The sequence below is a fragment of the Rhipicephalus microplus genome, chromosome X (genome assembly GCF_043290135.1).
Source record: "Rhipicephalus microplus isolate Deutch F79 chromosome X, USDA_Rmic, whole genome shotgun sequence".
Classification (NCBI taxonomy): domain Eukaryota; kingdom Metazoa; phylum Arthropoda; class Arachnida; order Ixodida; family Ixodidae; genus Rhipicephalus; species Rhipicephalus microplus.
The window spans coordinates 461,143,899-461,163,386 of NC_134710.1; the positions used below are offsets into that span (position 1 = coordinate 461,143,899).

Here is a 19,488-nt window from a genome sequence, read left to right on the forward strand (position 1 = left end):
CGCGCGGCTTTTTACCGACAAGGAGTTGGTGGTGGATACGGGACACACATTCAGGGACTTTCTGAACATAATCATAAAGCACGTGTCGCTCATTCAGAAGAGGAAGAAGCAAGGCGACAGACGAGCCAGACAAAAGATCGTGTTTGTCTTTTGGGAAGGCAAGGGCATGAGTGTAGACGAGCGGTTCACTAAGGCCTTCGAATCCATGATTGAGGTGCCGAGACGGTATCCGGAGGGGGTGGACGTGCCGCCCACCTACGTTATAATTGACATCAACGATCCCGGAAGGATGCTCTACGATAGCCGAGTGCGATACAGCGCAGACAAGCCTCCCCGAGGCTGGAGACGCTCGGCCACCACAAACAAAGAGAACTGGTGGACGACTGCACCCGTGTACTTGGGCGGTTACTTCAAAGTCAAGGAGTTGGTACAGCTCGGCGGCACCGCGAAAAAGGCGAACGAACTGCAAATCAGTGCACTGGAGCATTCCATCACGGTCTACATGTACGTCTCGAATCAAAACAGTCAACACTGTTTTGATGCAGTTTCGGTGGTCGGCACGGGGCGGAGAGGAGCACCCGGTCGCGTGTATTCAAACTATGACGACCTGATTCAAGACAGGTTGGGTCTGGCTGCGGCCACGCATCACGCACCCAAGAATCAATGGACTAGGGAAGCCATATTGCAAGCTGTCCCAGACGATGACTACATGATTTTTGACGGTGTCTACATGGGTACCTACGTGAGTAACGTGGTGCCCGTACCCTTCGAAACGCTCGTCTTTCTCAAGTGCATGTGCAGTGGGCGCCAACCAGACACCAGCGAACAGGCTTGCATGAGTGGTCTCAAGACGTACGTTGACCACTACCTCGGGGTAAAGGATCAGTCCGATCATCGCATCCTTGATGGAATAGGCACTATAGTGGCCCGAAACATAGCAGACGGAGACAAGATAATCAATGCCGTCAGGCGGATTAATCCTCGTGCCTCACGCAAGGAGCAATGGCGATTTATCAAGAAGAAGTCCGGTACCAACGTCAGATTACTCAACAACTTAGACTATCTCTTATTGAGTGGAGACCAAACAATAATGTAGATAAAAAAAATTTATTGTCGTCTAGTCTTTGATCTCGTGTTGTAGGGGTGAACGTGCCGTTCCTCCTGCTGCTGTTGTCTCTTCTTCGTCTTGTTTGTTGTTATTGGTGGTGGGTTCTTCTCCGACACTGTCGTCGTTGCTGCTAAATGTGGTGGTGGTATTAAAATCAGGCAACGAGATTCTGGTAGAAGTAAAAGGGGGGGTGAGATAAAAATAGTTAATCATCATTGCTTTTAGATCTTTTGTTGAATTTATGTTTATTATGTGAGTCACTGTCGCTATCACGCATATAAGACCGATTTGAAATAGAGCGTAGCGAATCATAAACACCGGAAGTAATGTTAGAATTGCAACGTACAATACGCCCAATGTCAGAACCGCGGACGTAAGGTGTATCGGTAGTGGCATTCTTATATGCCTTTACTTCCTCTACCCGTTTCATTTTTTATATTAGCGGCGCGTAAAGAGAAAAATAAAGGTTTTTTTTTACACTTACCTGTGTGAGCTATGATGTACTGCAGTAGTTTGCCCGCAGCCTCGTCTCGATCGTTTATGTCGGGGAAAGGATGTGGCATGGGTGTCATACTATTCAAATCCACTTCAGGTCGCATGCACTTGAATCTCAAGATGCGGTTTCGAGAACAAAATCCCAAAAGCACTTTTGTTAGAGGACCAAACGTGGCATCGTCCGGGACGTTTATCAGTTGCACACATTCCACGTTACGACAATGTTGATAGAGTAGTTTCGGGAGAGATCTCTCTTCCGATTGCCAGCCATCAACCACCACCTCCGTTACTAGATGACCGTAGTGGGTCAGGAAGATCCACAGCGATGCAAGTGCAATCTGATTAAGAAAACGGTCGTCTGTAGTGCACTTCATCATCGTTAGCTTGATGCGATTCGATGACATCCAATCTAACTTCACGCAGGCATCTCGTACGACATTACACCACGAAGACACATATTCAAAGTTTAACTCGGGTGGTGGTGTTATCGTATCGCGACATTCTTGTGGACATTCTTCATCAACTTCGGTAATAGTAATAAAATCGTCACAGCGACACAATTTCATGCACCCGGCGAGTCTTATATGATTCAAAAAATCACACACTTTAGTCACTAAATGCATCGTGGATATTAAACCCCATGCTTCGAAAAACGTGCATCGCATGCGTGCATCCATGGCTCTAAGTTATGGTATACCCAATACTGTACATATCTCTCGCTCTCTCCACCACCTTCCCCCATATCTCAAGATAATTCGAGGACCTTATCGTAGAAGAAAACAGTCAGACTACGAAAACGACGGAACGTTTATTGATATTTCGAAAGTGCCGGTAGCTGGCGATGACACATGATTCGATGGATTACACTCAAATTGTACTCAGGTGGCGACCTGGGCATAGTCTTGAGATAATCACTAAACACAAGAGCCATGTAGTTGTACTTCGTGAAAAAAAAAATTTCAGTCAGAGAGGTGGTGTTGCACTTTGGATAGTTCAGCCTGGGAAATGTCGTTGCTCATGTAGGTAATCTGTTGGTTGATGCTCATGGACTCCACTTGCATGCCGGTAATCAGCTCCCTGCTGTCGTTCACTGCCGAGCTAAGGGCTGCGTCCGTGGTACTCGGGCAGTGAGGGCATGTCGTTTGGCATGAAATGCATGTACAAACGCGTCAGCTTGGGAAAAAGGTCCCCTCTGCAAGCATCTTGCACCACTCGCTATCACTGCTAATTGCCAGGTCGTAGCCGCAGTCTTGCTACAATGAAATTTAGAAAGGAATTCATCGAGAACAGAAACACTTGCTCTTCCAATAAGGGAGCCTGTGGAGTTCCTCCCATGATGCGCACGTAGCGAATGCTGGCTGGTTTTCAGGATGCTCGCCCAATTCTTGAGTCCACCGATGGGAGTCAATGCATTCGAGTAGTCACCAGGACCGGAACTTACCACCACATTGTAGTCTTTTTTAATTAACAAAGCTCATTTCTCTGATTTAGAGTAAAAATCACGTTGCACCTTTGCGTATGAAATAGACATGTTCCTCTGGTAAAGTGAATCTTACACTTCCTGTGCACAAAAGTAGATCGTAGTAAGCTCGGAGGTTACTTAAATACATATCAAGATCTTTTATTGTCTCTAATCTATCATTCAAAGTCCATACGTCTTGTGGTGACATTAAAGGCTCCTTTGTGTCCATCTCTTCCTCTCCACTATCAGACATACCGCTTTTTTTTATCTTCTGGAACGCCCCCACGATATGTCTCTCTCCCCTTTTTATCTTCTGGAACGCCCCCACGATATGTCTCTCCCCTTTTTATCTTCTGGAACGCCCACAATCTAAAAGTCTTTTTTCTCCTCCCTTAGTCAAATAGCCTTTTTTTGTAACGCAATGTTTTTTTTTTTCTTTTTTTGTGTTGTTGGTAAGTCTGCGTAAAAATGTCATTTTGAAAAAAATTGATATATCGCTCATTGTCTTTTTTTGAGGAACAAATATAGATAGCTAAACGTATATAATGGAGTCTTCTCCGCTGCTGCGCTCCCCGTGTTTTTCGAGCCCCCCCGACAATATCATGCAACCATTATCTCTCGGGGCTGATATTGCACAGCACCCTCTCGCTGTACTTCTTTCCCGAGATTAGATCGCGTGCAAAGTGGAGGGAGCCGTCGTCATTCGACCATGGCGGCTTGATGGAAGAAGCAGTTCATGGTCCAAAATACGGAGCATATGTCCGTTAAGGAAATAATTTCCCTTACTTCCAGTGGCCGGTCGAATGCTGATGTTGACCATGATAGAAGAGTTGGCGTGTTTGCCCGTACAAGGAATCCTCTGTGGTTATTGGAACGACGACTGTTGGGACTCTCCTAACCACAAGTTCCTGGCTATTCAATTTTGCAAGATTTTCCACAAGATGCATGGCTACATGATGATGGCTCAACTTCCCGAGCTGGAATTCCAAGCGCGACACATCGAGCTGAGCAAAGACCAGATGGACCTGTGGGAAGTGTTTACGCAAAGCGGCATGTCGACATCATCACAGGTATCCGTGTGCATCTCTACGATAGAAAGTGTTTTTTCTGTGACAAGTATTGTGGACTCGAGACTCTTTTCGGGATGTTGTCATTTTTTTACATGCATGGAAAACGCATAACGGGCTTTCTTACTTGTGATGACAGAAGGCTTTGTGAGAAGCACGGAAACTTGTCGCATGAATACATAGAAATTGCAGTGGATAGATTCTGCATGAATGCACACATTTTGTGGTGCAGAAAAGACATTCCTTGGATAGGAAAGTGTATAAGAGTGCAGAAAGTTGTCGATGTTGAGGATGACATGAAATTGTACAGTGATGTTTACATGCAGATTCCCACCTCATCTTCCTTGAGTTGTTTTTTTGCAATTGCTAAAACAAATGCAAAGATTTTGCAACGCGTGGACGTGTGCATTAAGACAGAGTCTGAATACAGTACCTTGTTAGAAATTTTGCCCCTCTGTACAGCCATTAGAACTCTGAAAATTGTATTATTGTTGAAAGAACAAACTTTGCACGCTCTCGCACAAAGCATCTCTCGTAACCGACTCGAAGTGCTCGTAATTCATATGAGTACTAGTGTCGTCGATCAGAGCATTTACTGGGAACTAATTGGAGGATTGAACTTGCCCGTACTGCAAAAATTTTCAGTCAAATGGAACTATTCGCAAAACGACCAGCAACCCCTGCTATATTTAATGAAGAATAGTCCTCTGTTGGAATGCGTGGCGGTTTACGCTCCAAACGAAGAAGTGCGCACGCTGGCTAACATGAAGCAAGTGCGATTACAGGAACCTGAACGTGTGTTTGGGTATGGCTTTACAAAATGCCTTGATAACATATCATATTTGGACTTGAGATATGTCGATCGAAAAGCGACCTCGTTTCAAAATGCAAGTGATTTAGTTCAGGCATTAGGAAATGTAAAGGAAGTGCAGTTTGACTTTTTAAGTGGAAATATTGTAAAAGATTCCATAACTGCTCTGATTGACCTGTATGGCAGTATTTGTTCTCATGCAAATATTCAATCAGTGGTGCTCACATATGGACAAATGAATCTTCCAAAGAGTGTTAATGGTGTTATAATTAATGCTTTGTATAAAGAGAAACCATTGTTAGTCTGTGGTGTTCTAGCTGGCCATTTGGTTTTGAGGCTGCGTTTGTAAAGCACGACAGATTTTATTCAAATTTCAATCTCATGGAGATGAATGTACACCATGAAAAGATTGTGTCTTTGTGTAACCGAAATCGACTGTTGCTTGTGCGCGTGGCATGTGATGTTATAAATGGCCAGATTCGAACTCTGTTTGAGAATATTGCAATGCATGACTTGATGCTTCGTCATGCTCTCATAGAGAAGAAAGTTCGCCAACTGCTGGTGATTCCTACCAGGAAATACAGTGCCAAAATCTTGCTGCCGTTCATTAGGAAGACCGTGAATTCCGAAATGTGGTCGGAAACGGTGGGTCCTGAATTGCCTTCCTGCCTACCCAAAGATTGCTGGGATTGCGTCAAGAAGTACTTTGCTTTGTCTGATGTGAAACTTACCCCCGATCACATAAAAAGAAATCAACACTTGACATTTCTTGGGTTACATGGCAAGATCATCAAATCTCAGCTTGCCATTGGTGACATGCTGCGGACAGTCATTAAGAAATAAAACGTTTCTCTTTTTTTTTTCTTGGAAAAAAGTCGTCTGTCCTTTTTTTCATCTCCTTTTAATCTATTTTTCTCTCTCGTTTTTTTTATATAGCGCGTTAGAACACATATACATTTTTTAACTTTTTTTTTACTGCAGAGCCAATCTCTCTAGTGAGTATTGTATGGGATTGCATGAACCCACGTGTACCACTTCCTCACACCCACTGCAGTCACGTGGTCTCACCGACTCAGGTACACCAGTTCCCAGAGTCCAGGCGGCCGCACGGTGACCTATTCTTTTTTTCCTCGGTTCGTTTATTGCGCCGCCTTTCCTCACCATCAGGATCTGCTGCTACCGAGATCCGCCCGACTCCCCCCCCCATTGACTTATGGCAATAAAAAGGACGCCGGTCGATGCGTGTCGTATTCTTTTGCTACAAGATGGCTAAACGACCAGATTATGAAAAACTAATCTTACGCATGGTCACGTTCGACGGATGGCCGTCCGAAGCACAGTATACCAACGTAAAAAAACTTGCAGAAGCAGGCTTTTATTACATCAACTACAAGGACTTTACACGCTGTTACTACTGCGATGGCGGTCTGTGCGATTGGATGGACACCGACGACCCCTGGGAGGAACATGCGTGCGTCTATCCATCGTGCGAATTTGTACTGCAGCAGAAAGGCAAGGAATACATCGACTTGTGCCGTAAGCGATGGTTCAATCATTTTTCGAACTTGTCCATAACTCCTCGCTGTTACGTGGAAGACAACATTTATCAAAAAGAAGTGGACATGTGGCTCAGTTCTCCTCAAGTGCAACAGTACATCAAGATGGGACTTTCCGAATCCTCCATCCGTGCCGCACTCTGGAACGCCATACGAAAGCAAGGCAGCGGTTTTGAAAAAATTCAATACGTGATGAAGATCATATGTAAATTGTTCTTGGACCACGAGCCTTCCGACACCACCACCAATGAAGAGCAAGCACAATCCGAGTTTCTAAAGAATCTAGTGTGTAAAATTTGCCTCGGTGAAGAAGCTATCATTGTAACCCTCCCATGTGCCCATCTCACAAGCTGCGCTAATTGCATCTTTACCTTGCACTCCTGCCCACTGTGCCGTATGGTCATCAAAGGGACCATTCGAGTTTACGTTTAGTGAGAAAGGAGAGGGGGAGAACAAAAAATAAAGCAAAGTATTTTTCCAATTTTTGTTTCAAAGTTTTATTGCAAACATTTGCAAAGCATGTGACTTCATTATATGACTCCACACAATTTCAAGAATGTACAGTACTCGTTGAGCGCTCTCGTCGCCGTTACAAAAGAGTCTGTCTGTCGCAGGAATCACATGGCGAGCAGTGAGAAACTGTCTAACTGTTAGTCTCCGAAGACCGTTATTCATGAAATATTTCACCATCGAAGAGTCAGACTTGTACGATTGTATGTCCAATAAACGATGCCACTTCACAATCATACCAACCATGCGTAGATTAGACAATTCTTCCGTTCTCCTATAGTAGCTCGAACACTCCAATTTATTAATTGTACAGAAAGTACTCTTTGGGTACAGTGAGTAACAATTCATTTGAGATTTAAAGTTTACATTATATAGCTTCTGTATCCAACTGATACATTCATCGGCTAACACGGGACTGTAAGAGCGCTTTTTTTGTCTGGGCTTATAAATATCCACTGAACAGACAATTTTTGTGAGGAAGTATTCACTATGGGAATTGAACCTGATGTTCTCATCAACTTGTACCATGATATTCCCAAGCATATGAGTAATGTTCTCTCCATTTAACCGCCGGCAGTACTCATCAAAAATTGCACGCATAAATAAATATGACTGCTCTTGCGTGTGAATGCGTACAAATAGTTGTAACACAGCAAGTTCTCCGCTGAGCATTTTACGCAGAAACAGCAGGTTGTATTGATCTGTGATATAAACGGCACAATCCAGCAATATTTTACTCGGGTTTTCATATAGAGACGGAATAGTATCGTCACAAATCACATATTTCACACACACATACATTGCTCGTGATATTTGGTATCTAGAAATATGACGGAATACTTTCGCTCCTTTCAATTTCCACGTATTTAACATCCGATGGTAGTCTTCGCTGCAATAAGCCCGCCTTCCCTACATAAAAATTGTCATTACGAGTGATAGGAGGAAAGACGATATGCAGGGGTAACTCCTCACCACTTCTAAATTGTTCACAATCATTCAGAAAGGGGAAAATCGTGGATTCATTATCCGTATATAGAGAGACTATTGTATAATTGGTGCCTATCACGCGCATCATGCCATAAAATTCCTTAGGTTGAAAAATGTCGTCTCGATTATAAGTGAGCATAAATTCGTTGACATTGCTCAAAAAAACGCCTACCAAATCTAACTAACACATTGGGAATAGAAAAAACGCACTTCATGATAACACCACGAAACTCGAGCACTTTGTCGTATCTAGTGAGGAACAAAAAATTGTCCATGTCCATTTTCAAACTCACAAATGACGTATCGTGGTTGCATAGCACAAGCTGCCTGACTCGATTATTAATAAGGAGACAGTCCTTGATTGTTTTCCAGCAGTATATTTGGTAGCGTATCACAAACCTCAGAATGATGTCGTCATTTCGAATCGCACCGAGTAGTTTCAATAAAAAGTGCCTACTGGGTACGAGTGGGACAATCAGGTCGATTCGATGGATGCGATTCCCGGCAAGCAGGCAGCATAAGGCTTGTTGCACGATGATTTCTTCATCTTGAGGCTGAATCATGGAGGTCGGATTGCCAGAGTAGATGAGGTCGTAGTACAAGATATAATTATGCACATGATGAAGGATTAACGGCCAACCGTAATAATATAACAATAACATATTAAGTTTGGTTAGTTCCAGATGAGCTAGGCAGCGGCAGTTCTCCTCCATCGCACCGATTCCAACGATAGTAAAACAGATTCCACCTCCTGCTTTTCAACTCTATCTTACATACAAGTGCCGGCTTTAACGTCACCTCCTGCTTTTCAAGTGCAAATGCACTTAAGCGCCCCGGAAACTCCATCAGCATCCGTGATCCGCCTCCTCTCCCCCTAGCAACGGCGCAGCGTCGCTCCGTGGCTGTGCACGCTCCGCCCCCCTTCACTCCATGGCTGTGCACGCTCCGCCCCCCTTCACTCCATGGCTGTGCGCGCTCCGCCCCCCTTCGCTCCGTGGCTGTGCGCGCTCCGCCCCCCTTCGCTCCGTGGCTGTGCGCGCTCCCCCCCCCCCCCTCATAGCATCACTCCATGCTTCGCTTATACTCCTCTTCGGGGAAAAAATGCGGGTTTTCAACTCTATCTTACACACAAGTGCCGGCTCTAATGCCATTTCCTGCTTTTTTGCTCTATATCATACACACAGACACAACAAGATTCAATGAGTGGAAAAAAAGAAGCAATTTCTTTATTCCGTCTTATCTGTTTATGAACAAGTGACACAAAATATCGACAACTTCTCTATAATTAGCAAAGCCCTTAGTTTTGCGTTTAATTTCATTACTAATGGCACATAGAGCCAATTGAGACGGAATCTCTAATTCTTGAATGAAGAATTTAGTGAAGCTTGCTTCCATCCAGTATTTTACTTCATTATTAATAATATTATCATCAGTAATTTGACACATGTGTTTCTTGGAGTCCCAATAAGTTGCGTCGCACTTGTAACACTTGACCATGTCACCGTACCCCACGTAGAACAGACTGGCTCGAGCAAGTGGGCTTGGTTCCTCCTCTTTGTTCCATTTGGCAAAACTTGCAAGTCGAGCTTCGTAACTTTCGAAGCTCGGGTGTGCGATGTCGGTGTCGACAGTGCAGGTGCCAGCCATGGAATAAATTCCACATTCGTCTCGCGACTGTACAAAATCACACTGGGGAGCATACTTGCAGTGCTCTATGGCAGGATCTTCACCATATACCCACTTGCCAATGGTGATGCAGCAAGACACGCATTTCACAAAATCCTCTTTGCCCAGATAATAAAAGCCTGCATTTGCCATGTCAGACGCACAAGGACTCATCAAGGGCCATGTTATGAAGGTAGCCAGACGGCCCTCAACGATGCCTGTCCCGATACGCACTGAAGCACTGTCTTCGTCGATCAGAACCGTCATTTTTCCCTGGTGTCTAGTGAGTGTCCTGCACTCATCCGCAAGCTATATATACCAATCAACGCCGCCTGATAACGACACCCCACCCCTCACCCCACTATAAGAATACCACGTATCTCTCCCTACTTCGCAAAAAAAGGATGAATTGCGTTGAATTGTACGAAAGTGCTAAAGTTAAGGGATTGCTGCTACCACTGGGTCTAAAATTATGTCGAGGAAGATTGAAGAGCATCGCAGCGCCGTATATTACCACACCGGCGCCTACCGCCACCCGGTTGGAAACGCTAACAGGCATCCATTGCGTTACAGGATTGATTGCCACGCACAGCACTTGTTGCATTAACGCTCTAGACGTGACTCCCGCGCTGCTCACTACGTACGCCATATCCGATCTGGCAAAAGTGTATCAGAAGAACTTTATCAAAGAACTGTACGTGCAATGTTTCGACCTGCATGGCACCTTGCCCAATTTCATCGCATTGTTTGGAAAACTCAATAAGTTGTGGCTGAACACACCAATGTGTCTGTCGGATTGCCTCTTTCAAAACTTTCTGGCCCCGTCACTGGTATCGAGCGTGACGTGCGTGGACCTCGAGGGGCTGGCCTATGGCATCAAGGACGACTACCTGGCGACGGCGCTAATTTACGCTCTCAAGTCGAGTTCTTCTCTCAAGGAGCTCTTTCCCACGCTGGTGGAAGGCGAAGCTTTGGAGCGTGCCGCGGTGGAAAACCCTCCCGTTCCGTTTTTACTCGACAGGCGCTACGTGACCACCGCGACGCCCGAAACGGATCGATTGTCCAAGCTGGTGCTGAAACTAAATACGTATATATGCTTTCGTCTGGATTTGTCGAGAACGGTGGCACCCCACGAGGATTTCGTCTGCCATACACTGCGCGCTCTGACCGTGGTGAACATTCCCAGCGTGGTGCTCTTCCGCTGGTTCCCGGCCGCACCGGGCATTCCTCTCGCGACGCGATGTAAGCCGGATCGGTGGAATCAACGAAACCTACCCGAACTGGACGAGTTTGCTTCGAAGCACGAGGAGTGGGTGGGTAGCGTCGCTTCAACCGCATACAGCGACTTTTGCTATGGAACATCGGCATCCCACGTGCGATTTCCGAACCACCACTCAGTGACTTACACTGCCATGCTTGCATTTCGAGCGAACGTCCTGGATCGCAGCAAGAGGCGGGTCGAAAGCGACATACGCGTCGACGTGGACTTGTCGGATACGCTAAGGATGCAGTGTTTCGGGGAAAGTCTGAAAACTTCCACGTGTATCTACTTTTGGTCCGCCCTAGAACCGGAACACAGTTGGCCCACATTGCTTACTAACGTCAACCTGGACAAGGTGGATGCAACGACGTCGACCAACTATCAGGTTTCGGACCTGCAGTTCGTAAACGACGTGCATGCCAAACACTACGAGATTTTGATGCACAAAACCTTAATTGATACCACATGCCACACGATACCAGCCTCCTACCTGGAGTTGAGTTACAGTACCCGAGTATACGAAAGTGTAGTGCTCGATGGACACATGTTTGTGTACTTTTACGACATCGAAGACTACTCTAGACAGGTGTTGCAGTTTATGGACAGTAGTATCAATTTGAGAAGGTATCCAATCACGTCCGCGCCTCTAATTGCATGGCAGATCTGCAGTTCGATAGAGAAATGTAAATTGCAACTATACAAGATCATTCAAGTAGACGACGCGTTAAAGCGCATTTCAATCCTCGGCGAAACTTCGCAAGCATACGAGTGTTGCGGCATGGAGGTGCGCTTTCCTCGCCTCCACGAGAAGACCGTCAACCCTGAGCTCGCGATCGCGGCTATGTCTCGAGCCGAAGCTGAGCGCACGCTCCTAGAACGCCTCACGGACGTGTGCAACACGTACCATTTGACCATGCGCAGAATGCACCTGTCCTACTACAACAAAGAGGTTCCTCCTAAAATGATCACCAAAGAACTCTTGAGTACCTTCTTCGATCACAACAAGGTGTTTTGTTTGGACTACAGGCCCATAAATGGACTGGCGTCTAGAAAGCTACTTCTGCAAGAATTGGCGTCCCTTTACGAAAACACGAAAGAGACCCAGAAGAAGTTATATTATGATCAATACGCCTCCAGCAACGAGGGCAGGACGAAGGTGCTCTATGCAGCACTACACAGCGCCAAGTACGGATCGAGCAAACCCGTGCCTCCAGCAGAAACGAAAGCGCCCGCTCCTGACACCGAATGCCAAGACGGCCGCCTTTTGAACACGTACGACTCAATTTCCCATCAGGACTACGTACTGAGCGAAAGGATTCCATGCAGTGTCAAAAGTGACGCGAAGAGACTCCTCCTAACCATGGAAAAGTTCTATGGGCCCGTGCCGCCCGGATTGTACACTTTCATCGGCACCCCAGTGTTCCCCGTTACATCAATGATCAAGTGCGGTTGTTCTCTGTGTAAATGTCTGGTTAAACAAGACGAAACGACGTTTAAGAAATAATAAATTTTTGTGGACCCATGCGAGGTTTTGTTGATGTACGTTAGCCACCTCTGGTTTTTTTTTTGTTTTTTTTTTTTCAGTTAGTTGAGATATTTAATAGATGGGAGAGAGGATGATTATTGAAAATGTTTTCTATCATTTTTTTTCACGCAATGTATGCACGAATAGTGCCTTTAATAGCAATTCTGCATATTGGGCAATTGAATATGACCGAAACACACTTGAGACAGGTACAGGTGCGATCAAAAGTGTGCAGACCACGGGATCGCGTGGCAGAATGCATCGACGCGCCAGCTAGCGACGAGACACGACGAGACACCTGCTGCAAGGGCGCATGCGCGTCCCGTCTTATCACTTGGCTTCTCATGTCGCTCTGTTGGACGCGGTTACGGCGCTCGTACCCAAAACGACAACTGGGTGTCGCTTTCTTTGCTCCATCGAATCTGTGTCATTCTTTTACGTAGCGGCTGCGACGGGGCCGGTTCAACACCGGCTCGCGTTGTTATTGACACCGGTTGATTAGGATAAGTAAGCATAGCGAGCATCGCACAACCTGACGAAGCCAAACGCACAAAATTAAATTTTCTCAGGCCAGCTTGCCTTTGTCGGGCTAATCCAAGTTGCACTTAAATGAGCTTAGCTAAGTCAAAGTTAATGTAGCCGAAATTACTCAAATGTAGTCGAGCACTTTATGACCTAAATAAGTGAGGTGTAAGTAGCTTTAGTTAAGCCCAGTCCAGCTTGGTGTTTTCATGTTAAGCGAAGTTAAGCTTAGATGAGCCCAGATGAGTCGAAATAAGTATAGCCAAATCTAATTAGGCAAAGTTGATCATGCTCATCCTTAACCTAGCCGTGCAAAATTAGCCTATACAAGGCAAACCTTATCGGGGCCAATTAATCTAGGTCGACTTCCCCATGAGCCCACAGAAGTCAAGGTCAGGAAGATACTAATTACTCTTTACCGACTCCATACTAATTAGGATAATTTACGTCTAATTAGTGCTAATTATTGTGAACACTAATTATGACTAAATATTAGTCTGAAATCCAGCTAGAGTATCCTCTATACTGGAATTTCACGTGGCATAATTAAGCTAAATATGCATAACTAATCTAATTAGGCAAACACCAAGGAAATTATAAAAAGTCTGATTAATCTTGGTTGGTCATAGCATCATCAAACCAATTGGATTATGATTAGCTTTAATTAGGCAACATCTTATTAAAACACAAATAATTAACGTAATTGAAATCGAATTCTCATGAGCTCAGAGAATCCAAGCTCAGCAAGATGCTGATTACTCCTGACCGAGTCGAGTCTCATTTACCTAAATATAAATCTAATTAGCCTTAACATTATTTATAAATATTACTGAATAATGTGCGTGACATCAAAGCCCACCCGAAGTACTCGAGTTTGATGTCGCAGAATTATGCAAATCACGGCTCGATCCGCCTAATATAGACATCTATTGCTGCATAGCACGCTTTTGAGAGTAAAGGTGTTTAATGCAGTGTAATTATTCACGTCAATGTCTCCAGCGCAAGCAGGCTGTAAAATGCTAGTTCTATTTTTTCTGGAAATGTGCAACAGAGTATCTAAATTATAATAATGGGAATTGTGGTAATTAATGCAACATCAAGAAATGCCAGTGAGGGCTCAAGAATGCGCCTTCGGTTTTGGCGCCAGCTTGCATCAACAAAAAAAGGTGTCAGTCGGTCGCTAGTGCGTAGGGTTGCATTTTATATCTCAGATGATTCCGCTTGATAATTGAACCCCTGAACGATGGTTATGCCAAGCGACAAAAAAGAGGCATAGGTTGAAGCATTCGGCCGCATATGCTGCAGCAATTCTGTGTGGCCATCCTTAGCACGCTTAGTCCGACGCCCTACCTCCGTTATCACTGCAAGCGATGAGAGCCGACGGTCACGTTGACGGATAATGTAAACGGCTCCTAGGTAGCAGACTGTGGAAGCAGCATCGAAGTGGTAGTGCTTCATTTTGTATTTGCAATGCCGCCATACGTGCCACTGGAGCAGCGACAACGTATTGTGGAGCTGTCGTTGCAGGGATGGTCCCAACGCGAAATCTGCCGCTTGATGAATAGGTCGAGGGCCGCAGTTAGTAGAATTATCAGGACCTACCTCGACCATGGAGGAAGTCTTGCTGACAGAGAGCGCAGTGGACGTCCAAGAGCAACGGACACTCAAACTGATTCGCTTATCGTGGCCTGTGTGGTGGTAGACCCATTCATTGATGCCAAGGAAATCCGCCGTGAGCTTCAACTGGACGTCTCCCTCAGCACTATTCGGCGGCGACTGCGAGAGGCCGGGCTGTGGGGCTGCGTGGCTGCTCAGAAACCTCAGTTGACGGAGCGACAGAGGCAGCTAAGGCTCGAGTTTGCGCGTTCTGTGGAGGGCTGCACGGTGGAAGAATGGGGCGAAGTAATTTTCACCGACGAATCTACCTTCTCTTCGCGATGGGACCAGCAGCGTCATGTATGGCGCCCTATGAATTGCAGGTGAGATTCACCTGCAGGTTTGATTCGTGGCAGTTAACAAATTGACCATTACTTCAGTAATGCCATTTGTCAGCTCCTCACACTTTGTATCAAACCCTCCCGTGAACAACAACACTTATAATACAAATGTCATTGCTTGTCTCCTTCCGAGGCAAGATTTATATATCTTTTCTCCCATAGAACAAAGTATTTCAACATATATAATATCACGCGGGCCTTGAAGCATCGCTAGGTTACCTGTCGCGACTATTCCGTAGCACCTGAACTATATACAGGACGCTCGGCAGCTTACCCGAAAGCCGCGGGTTCAATCTCGGCAGTGGCAATCGCATTTTTATGGAGTTGAAATGCTAAATGCCGGTGTATTGTGTGATGTCAGTGCATGTTAAAAGAGGACCTGACAGTCAAAAGTTCCGTAGCCCTCCACGACGGCATGCATGCCCTATAATCCTATGATGTTATGGCACGTAAGATGACAGATATATTATTATGAGTAATTGATGCGTCCCGTACTCCAACGAAACACCGATTTTTCTGATTAAATTCCCCCAGATACCTTCCAGAATACTGCCACAACGTTTTGTCCAGCGGCCGCTGCGCCGTGAGCGCATGGGGAGCCATCAGCAAGGAGGGACTCGGTCCACTTGTCCGAATCAATGGATCCTTCACGGCATCCGCTTATTGCAGATTGCTGCAGGAAGTGCTGGTGCCTTACGCCCTGGAGGGACCATTCGAGGATGGCTGCTACCAGCTGCAGCACGACCGAAGTCCAATCCACACAGCTCGCATGGTGGCCACGGTACTCAAGAACCTTGCCATCCGCACTCTGCCTTGGCCCCCCGTCGGTGCTGACCTGAACCCGATTGAAAATGTGTGGGGCATCGTGAAGAGCCGCCTGTCTGCGCGACGGCTTTCAAGCGCGACTTCCGAAGCGCTTTGGCAGGCAGTAAGCGAGGAGTGGGAGCGCCTGCGCCTTACCCCTGAGGTGGTCGTGAGGCTGTACGAGTCGATGCAACTTGGATTAGCCCGACAAAGGCAAGCTGGCCTGAGAAAATTTAATTTTGTGCGTTTGGCTTCGTCAGGTTGTGCGATGCTCGCTATGCTTACTTATCCTAATCAACCGGTGTCAATAACAACGCGAGCCGGTGTTGAACCGGCCCCGTCGCAGCCGCTACGTAAAAGAATGACACAGATTCGATGGAGCAAAGAAAGCGACACCCAGTTGTCGTTTTGGGTACGAGCGCCGTAACCGCGTCCAACAGAGCGACATGAGAAGCCAAGTGATAAGACGGGACGCGCATGCGCCCTTGCAGCAGGTGTCTCGTCGTGTCTCGTCGCTAGCTGGCGCGTCGATGCATTCTGCCACGCGATCCCGTGGTCTGCACACTTTTGATCGCACCTGTACATAGGTGACAGCAGGATAGTATCAGAGTGTTGGCTTCCTCGTCCATACATATTTTGCAATAGAGGGGATTTTTAATCGGTGATCGCTCGAGTGGCGTAAATAGCCCATTGGATAATGCCTCTACGAGTTCGTTTGGCGATGCAAATCCACGACTTTGTTGTTTCATGGTGTTTAAAAGGAAGTCGCCGATGATTTGCCGACCGATCCCGGCATTGACGTAGTTTTGCATGAAACTCGCGTTTAGCCACACATTCAGTTCAGTAGCGTATAGTGCGGTGTTTTTTTGTATATATAAGTAACGTTAATATTGATTACCAACAAAGAAAACAAGCCCACAACTTGCACTACTTCGCTTCATTTAGACTATTGCCTCGCGTCCAACGGCCTAAACACGCATTTTGAAGACATTAGGAACTTTATGGTGCATATATATCAGTACTTAAGGTTTGTGATTGAAAAAAAAAGCGACTTCGCCATCGGACACATGGGCTGACCCAGGAATAATACTATAAGTAACCACGTCGAAATCACGCTGGTGGCTGTTGTATCCCCCTTTTCTCAATCCCAGCTTAGGAGAAATTGGCGCCAGCCGTGACAGACTTCCCCAGATACGTGGTTTCACATGTACAACTTTCGAGAGTACACCAAGTAGTTCTAGTCTGGTAGCACGTGAGCACGTGATATAGCTATCCCGGTAGTCTTGTCGGAGAAAGCAGTGCAACTGACGCTGCCGTTTAATTTCAGTTCACGGCGTCCATCTCAATACTTGAACAAGAAAACACCGTCAGGGAAAACCTAGAGCACCTGAAAGAGATGAAAAGAAATTGCGAGCGTGCAAAGAAGAAGCTAAAGGAAAAAGAGGCTGAGTTGTATGCAAAGCTGGGCACACATTGCTTGAACATGTGCAGTGTCTACATTCCGTCAGAAAAGGACCTTCAGGAGATGGAGCTTCGGGTTCAAGCTCTTGAGCAGGAGAAGGTTTGTGTCTGCTAGCGCAGCGGCATCGAAAAGATTGCTTGGAAAACTTTGTGCTATATTGGCAATAGCAATCATGAATCTGAAGTCTGGCAAATCATGAAGTCTGTATGTAAATACATGTTCTGAGACGCCCAATGGCAATGTAAGCTTGTGTCACGCAATATAACTGCTATTTTTTATTGCATGGTGAAAGGGAGTTTGTAAAGCATGAACGTTTTCACTGTGCTGTCTAGCAGAGAAAGTTATTTCACTGTATTCCCAAGCAGGAACGTACATGTGGTAGAACATTTGCTTGCCACGTGCGCGGACAGCTTGTGTTCGACTCTCATTCTGGCCCGGAGAATTTTATATTTCATTTTATTGCGATAGCAATTATATGGAAACTTTCGACTCGATTTGGCCGCCGATGTCGTGCACCGTATATGCACACGTACCTATATATATATGAAAACGCAAGACAAAAAAAAATTGAGAAAAAACACTCCAGCGCACGGAATAGAACGTGGTACCTCTGCGTCGTGAAAGCGAAGCGTTAACCACTGAGCCACCCAGGAGCACATCCTTCACCGTTCTAACGGCAAGCTACTTTTATTATTTGCATCTTCCTCGATTTTTCGGTCGCGGACGAGATCCATGGTTATTGCTCACAACCAACGACTCCCACGCCGATGCCGACACAACTAAAACAAAATAAAATGATTCCCGGAGTCCTAGTGGGGATCGAATCGAACTTAGGCCTCCTGCGTGGAAAATTTTGCTTTCTACCTGTGCGCGGCACATTCCCAGGCTTTTTTTATTATTATCATTTATGCGCCAGGGCGGGGTTCACGAACGGTGCGAGTGTAGACATCGCAGCTGACAAGCGCACAGTGAGTGAAGGTCACGAAAGTCCCCGCACCAATTGACCGACCGACGTTTCCTGCAAATGCGAAACTTTAAGATCCAAGCACATGCGAGCGATTTTCAAGCGGCGATGACAGAATTTGCTGTCACCACGGCTGTTGGGAAGGACCGTTTGTCGCCATTGCGTCACAGGTTTCTGGAAAGCCATTGAAACAGAAAACGATTGTCCTTCAGAAAAGATTGTGATTGTCATCCGCAACATGGTAGCACCCCCGATTTATCGCCTCGGTTACAATTTGCTCTTCGGGCTTTAAAGTTTTCCCAGACCAAACCAATGTTGCGAGAAAAGATAGCCACGAACTGCCTTTATGGCCCACACGGGAGGCGCCCCCGAAGTGCTTCAAAGCAGCTGTTGCCAAGCAGTAATCGCTATTCGACCCAACATTTTTTTTCTCGCCGCATTTTTTTGCCTATCCCGAATAAGTTTTCATAACATTTACTCTGCATAATAAACGCACCCCCAACTTTACTCTGATTTTTCGGGGAAAATGCGTCCTTAGGCGAGTAAGTGCGGTACGGCATAGATGTACCCCCCCCCCCCCCCCGAGAGATAATTGACTTAGCCATTCTATCTAATAAATTTGCCGATTTACGTGACGTGTAGCACCTTCGTGTCATTCAGATTGGTGTATACCAAGAAAGATTTAAATAAAAAAAAAAGAAGTGGAACCTCCCGCAATGCCTTGCTCGCAGAAGTGAAGCCATCTTTTGCCACTCCCAAGATGGCGGAAACATGCTATTTTCTGATAGTGCTCACTTAGAGATCAAGTGGCTTTGATATGTTATTGTTATTTCTACGTTAATTCTATATTAAAAGACAGTTGTTACCAACGAGATAACACACAAGGATGACTTTGGCCGACTGAATTTCCCAAGTACTTTGCCTCCGATCGGAGGCTCACTAAGGAAAACTAGTAACACTAAGAACAACTTGGAGCACTATGTGACCCGAAAAAAGTTTCCAGATTACACTCGTTGGGCGTGCGAGGGAAACGCTCTGTTCTTAATCGTCGAACGGTGACACATTATCATGCCCCTGGTAATATGGCCCCCGCAGCCGCCATCTTGCCGGAGACACGGCTTCAGTTCAAGGCTATGATTTCCACTCCAGAAATTTTTTAATCCTCCTTGGTGTATACCCATGCAGGCACACGTTCGGGTCACTGGCTATAGTGTTTAATTATCGTGGTAGGTTTCTTCGAAGAGCCTACCCCCCACCCCCCCTGTATTCAAAAACGACCCTTTATATACGCA

The 19,488-nt window shown here is 45.9% G+C and overlaps 1 protein-coding gene and 1 long non-coding RNA gene across 3 annotated transcripts in view; one reads left to right on the forward strand and one right to left on the reverse strand.

Annotated features, from left to right (window-relative positions):
- Positions 1-1,088: 1,088 nt before the first annotated feature.
- Positions 1,089-19,488, reverse strand: part of LOC119185219 (uncharacterized) — a 93,998-nt gene continuing 75,598 nt past the window's right edge. For both annotated transcript variants that reach the window (XR_012887709.1, XR_012887708.1), the window contains 2 exons: positions 1,593-1,941; positions 1,089-1,277 (listed from right to left, as the gene is read on the reverse strand). This is a non-coding gene — a long non-coding RNA (uncharacterized LOC119185219). The remainder of the gene's footprint in view (positions 1,278-1,592; positions 1,942-19,488) is intronic.
- LOC119187920 (baculoviral IAP repeat-containing protein 8) lies at positions 5,895-6,931 on the forward strand. The gene has a single exon (XM_037436024.2). It carries the CDS (start codon positions 6,182-6,184, stop codon positions 6,929-6,931), a length of 750 nt encoding a protein of 249 aa, XP_037291921.2. The 5' UTR covers positions 5,895-6,181.

Coding starts and splice junctions, on each gene's coding strand:
- LOC119187920 (XM_037436024.2), top strand. CDS start 6,182: ATGCGTGTCGTATTCTTTTGCTACAAGATGGCTAAACGACCAGATTAT.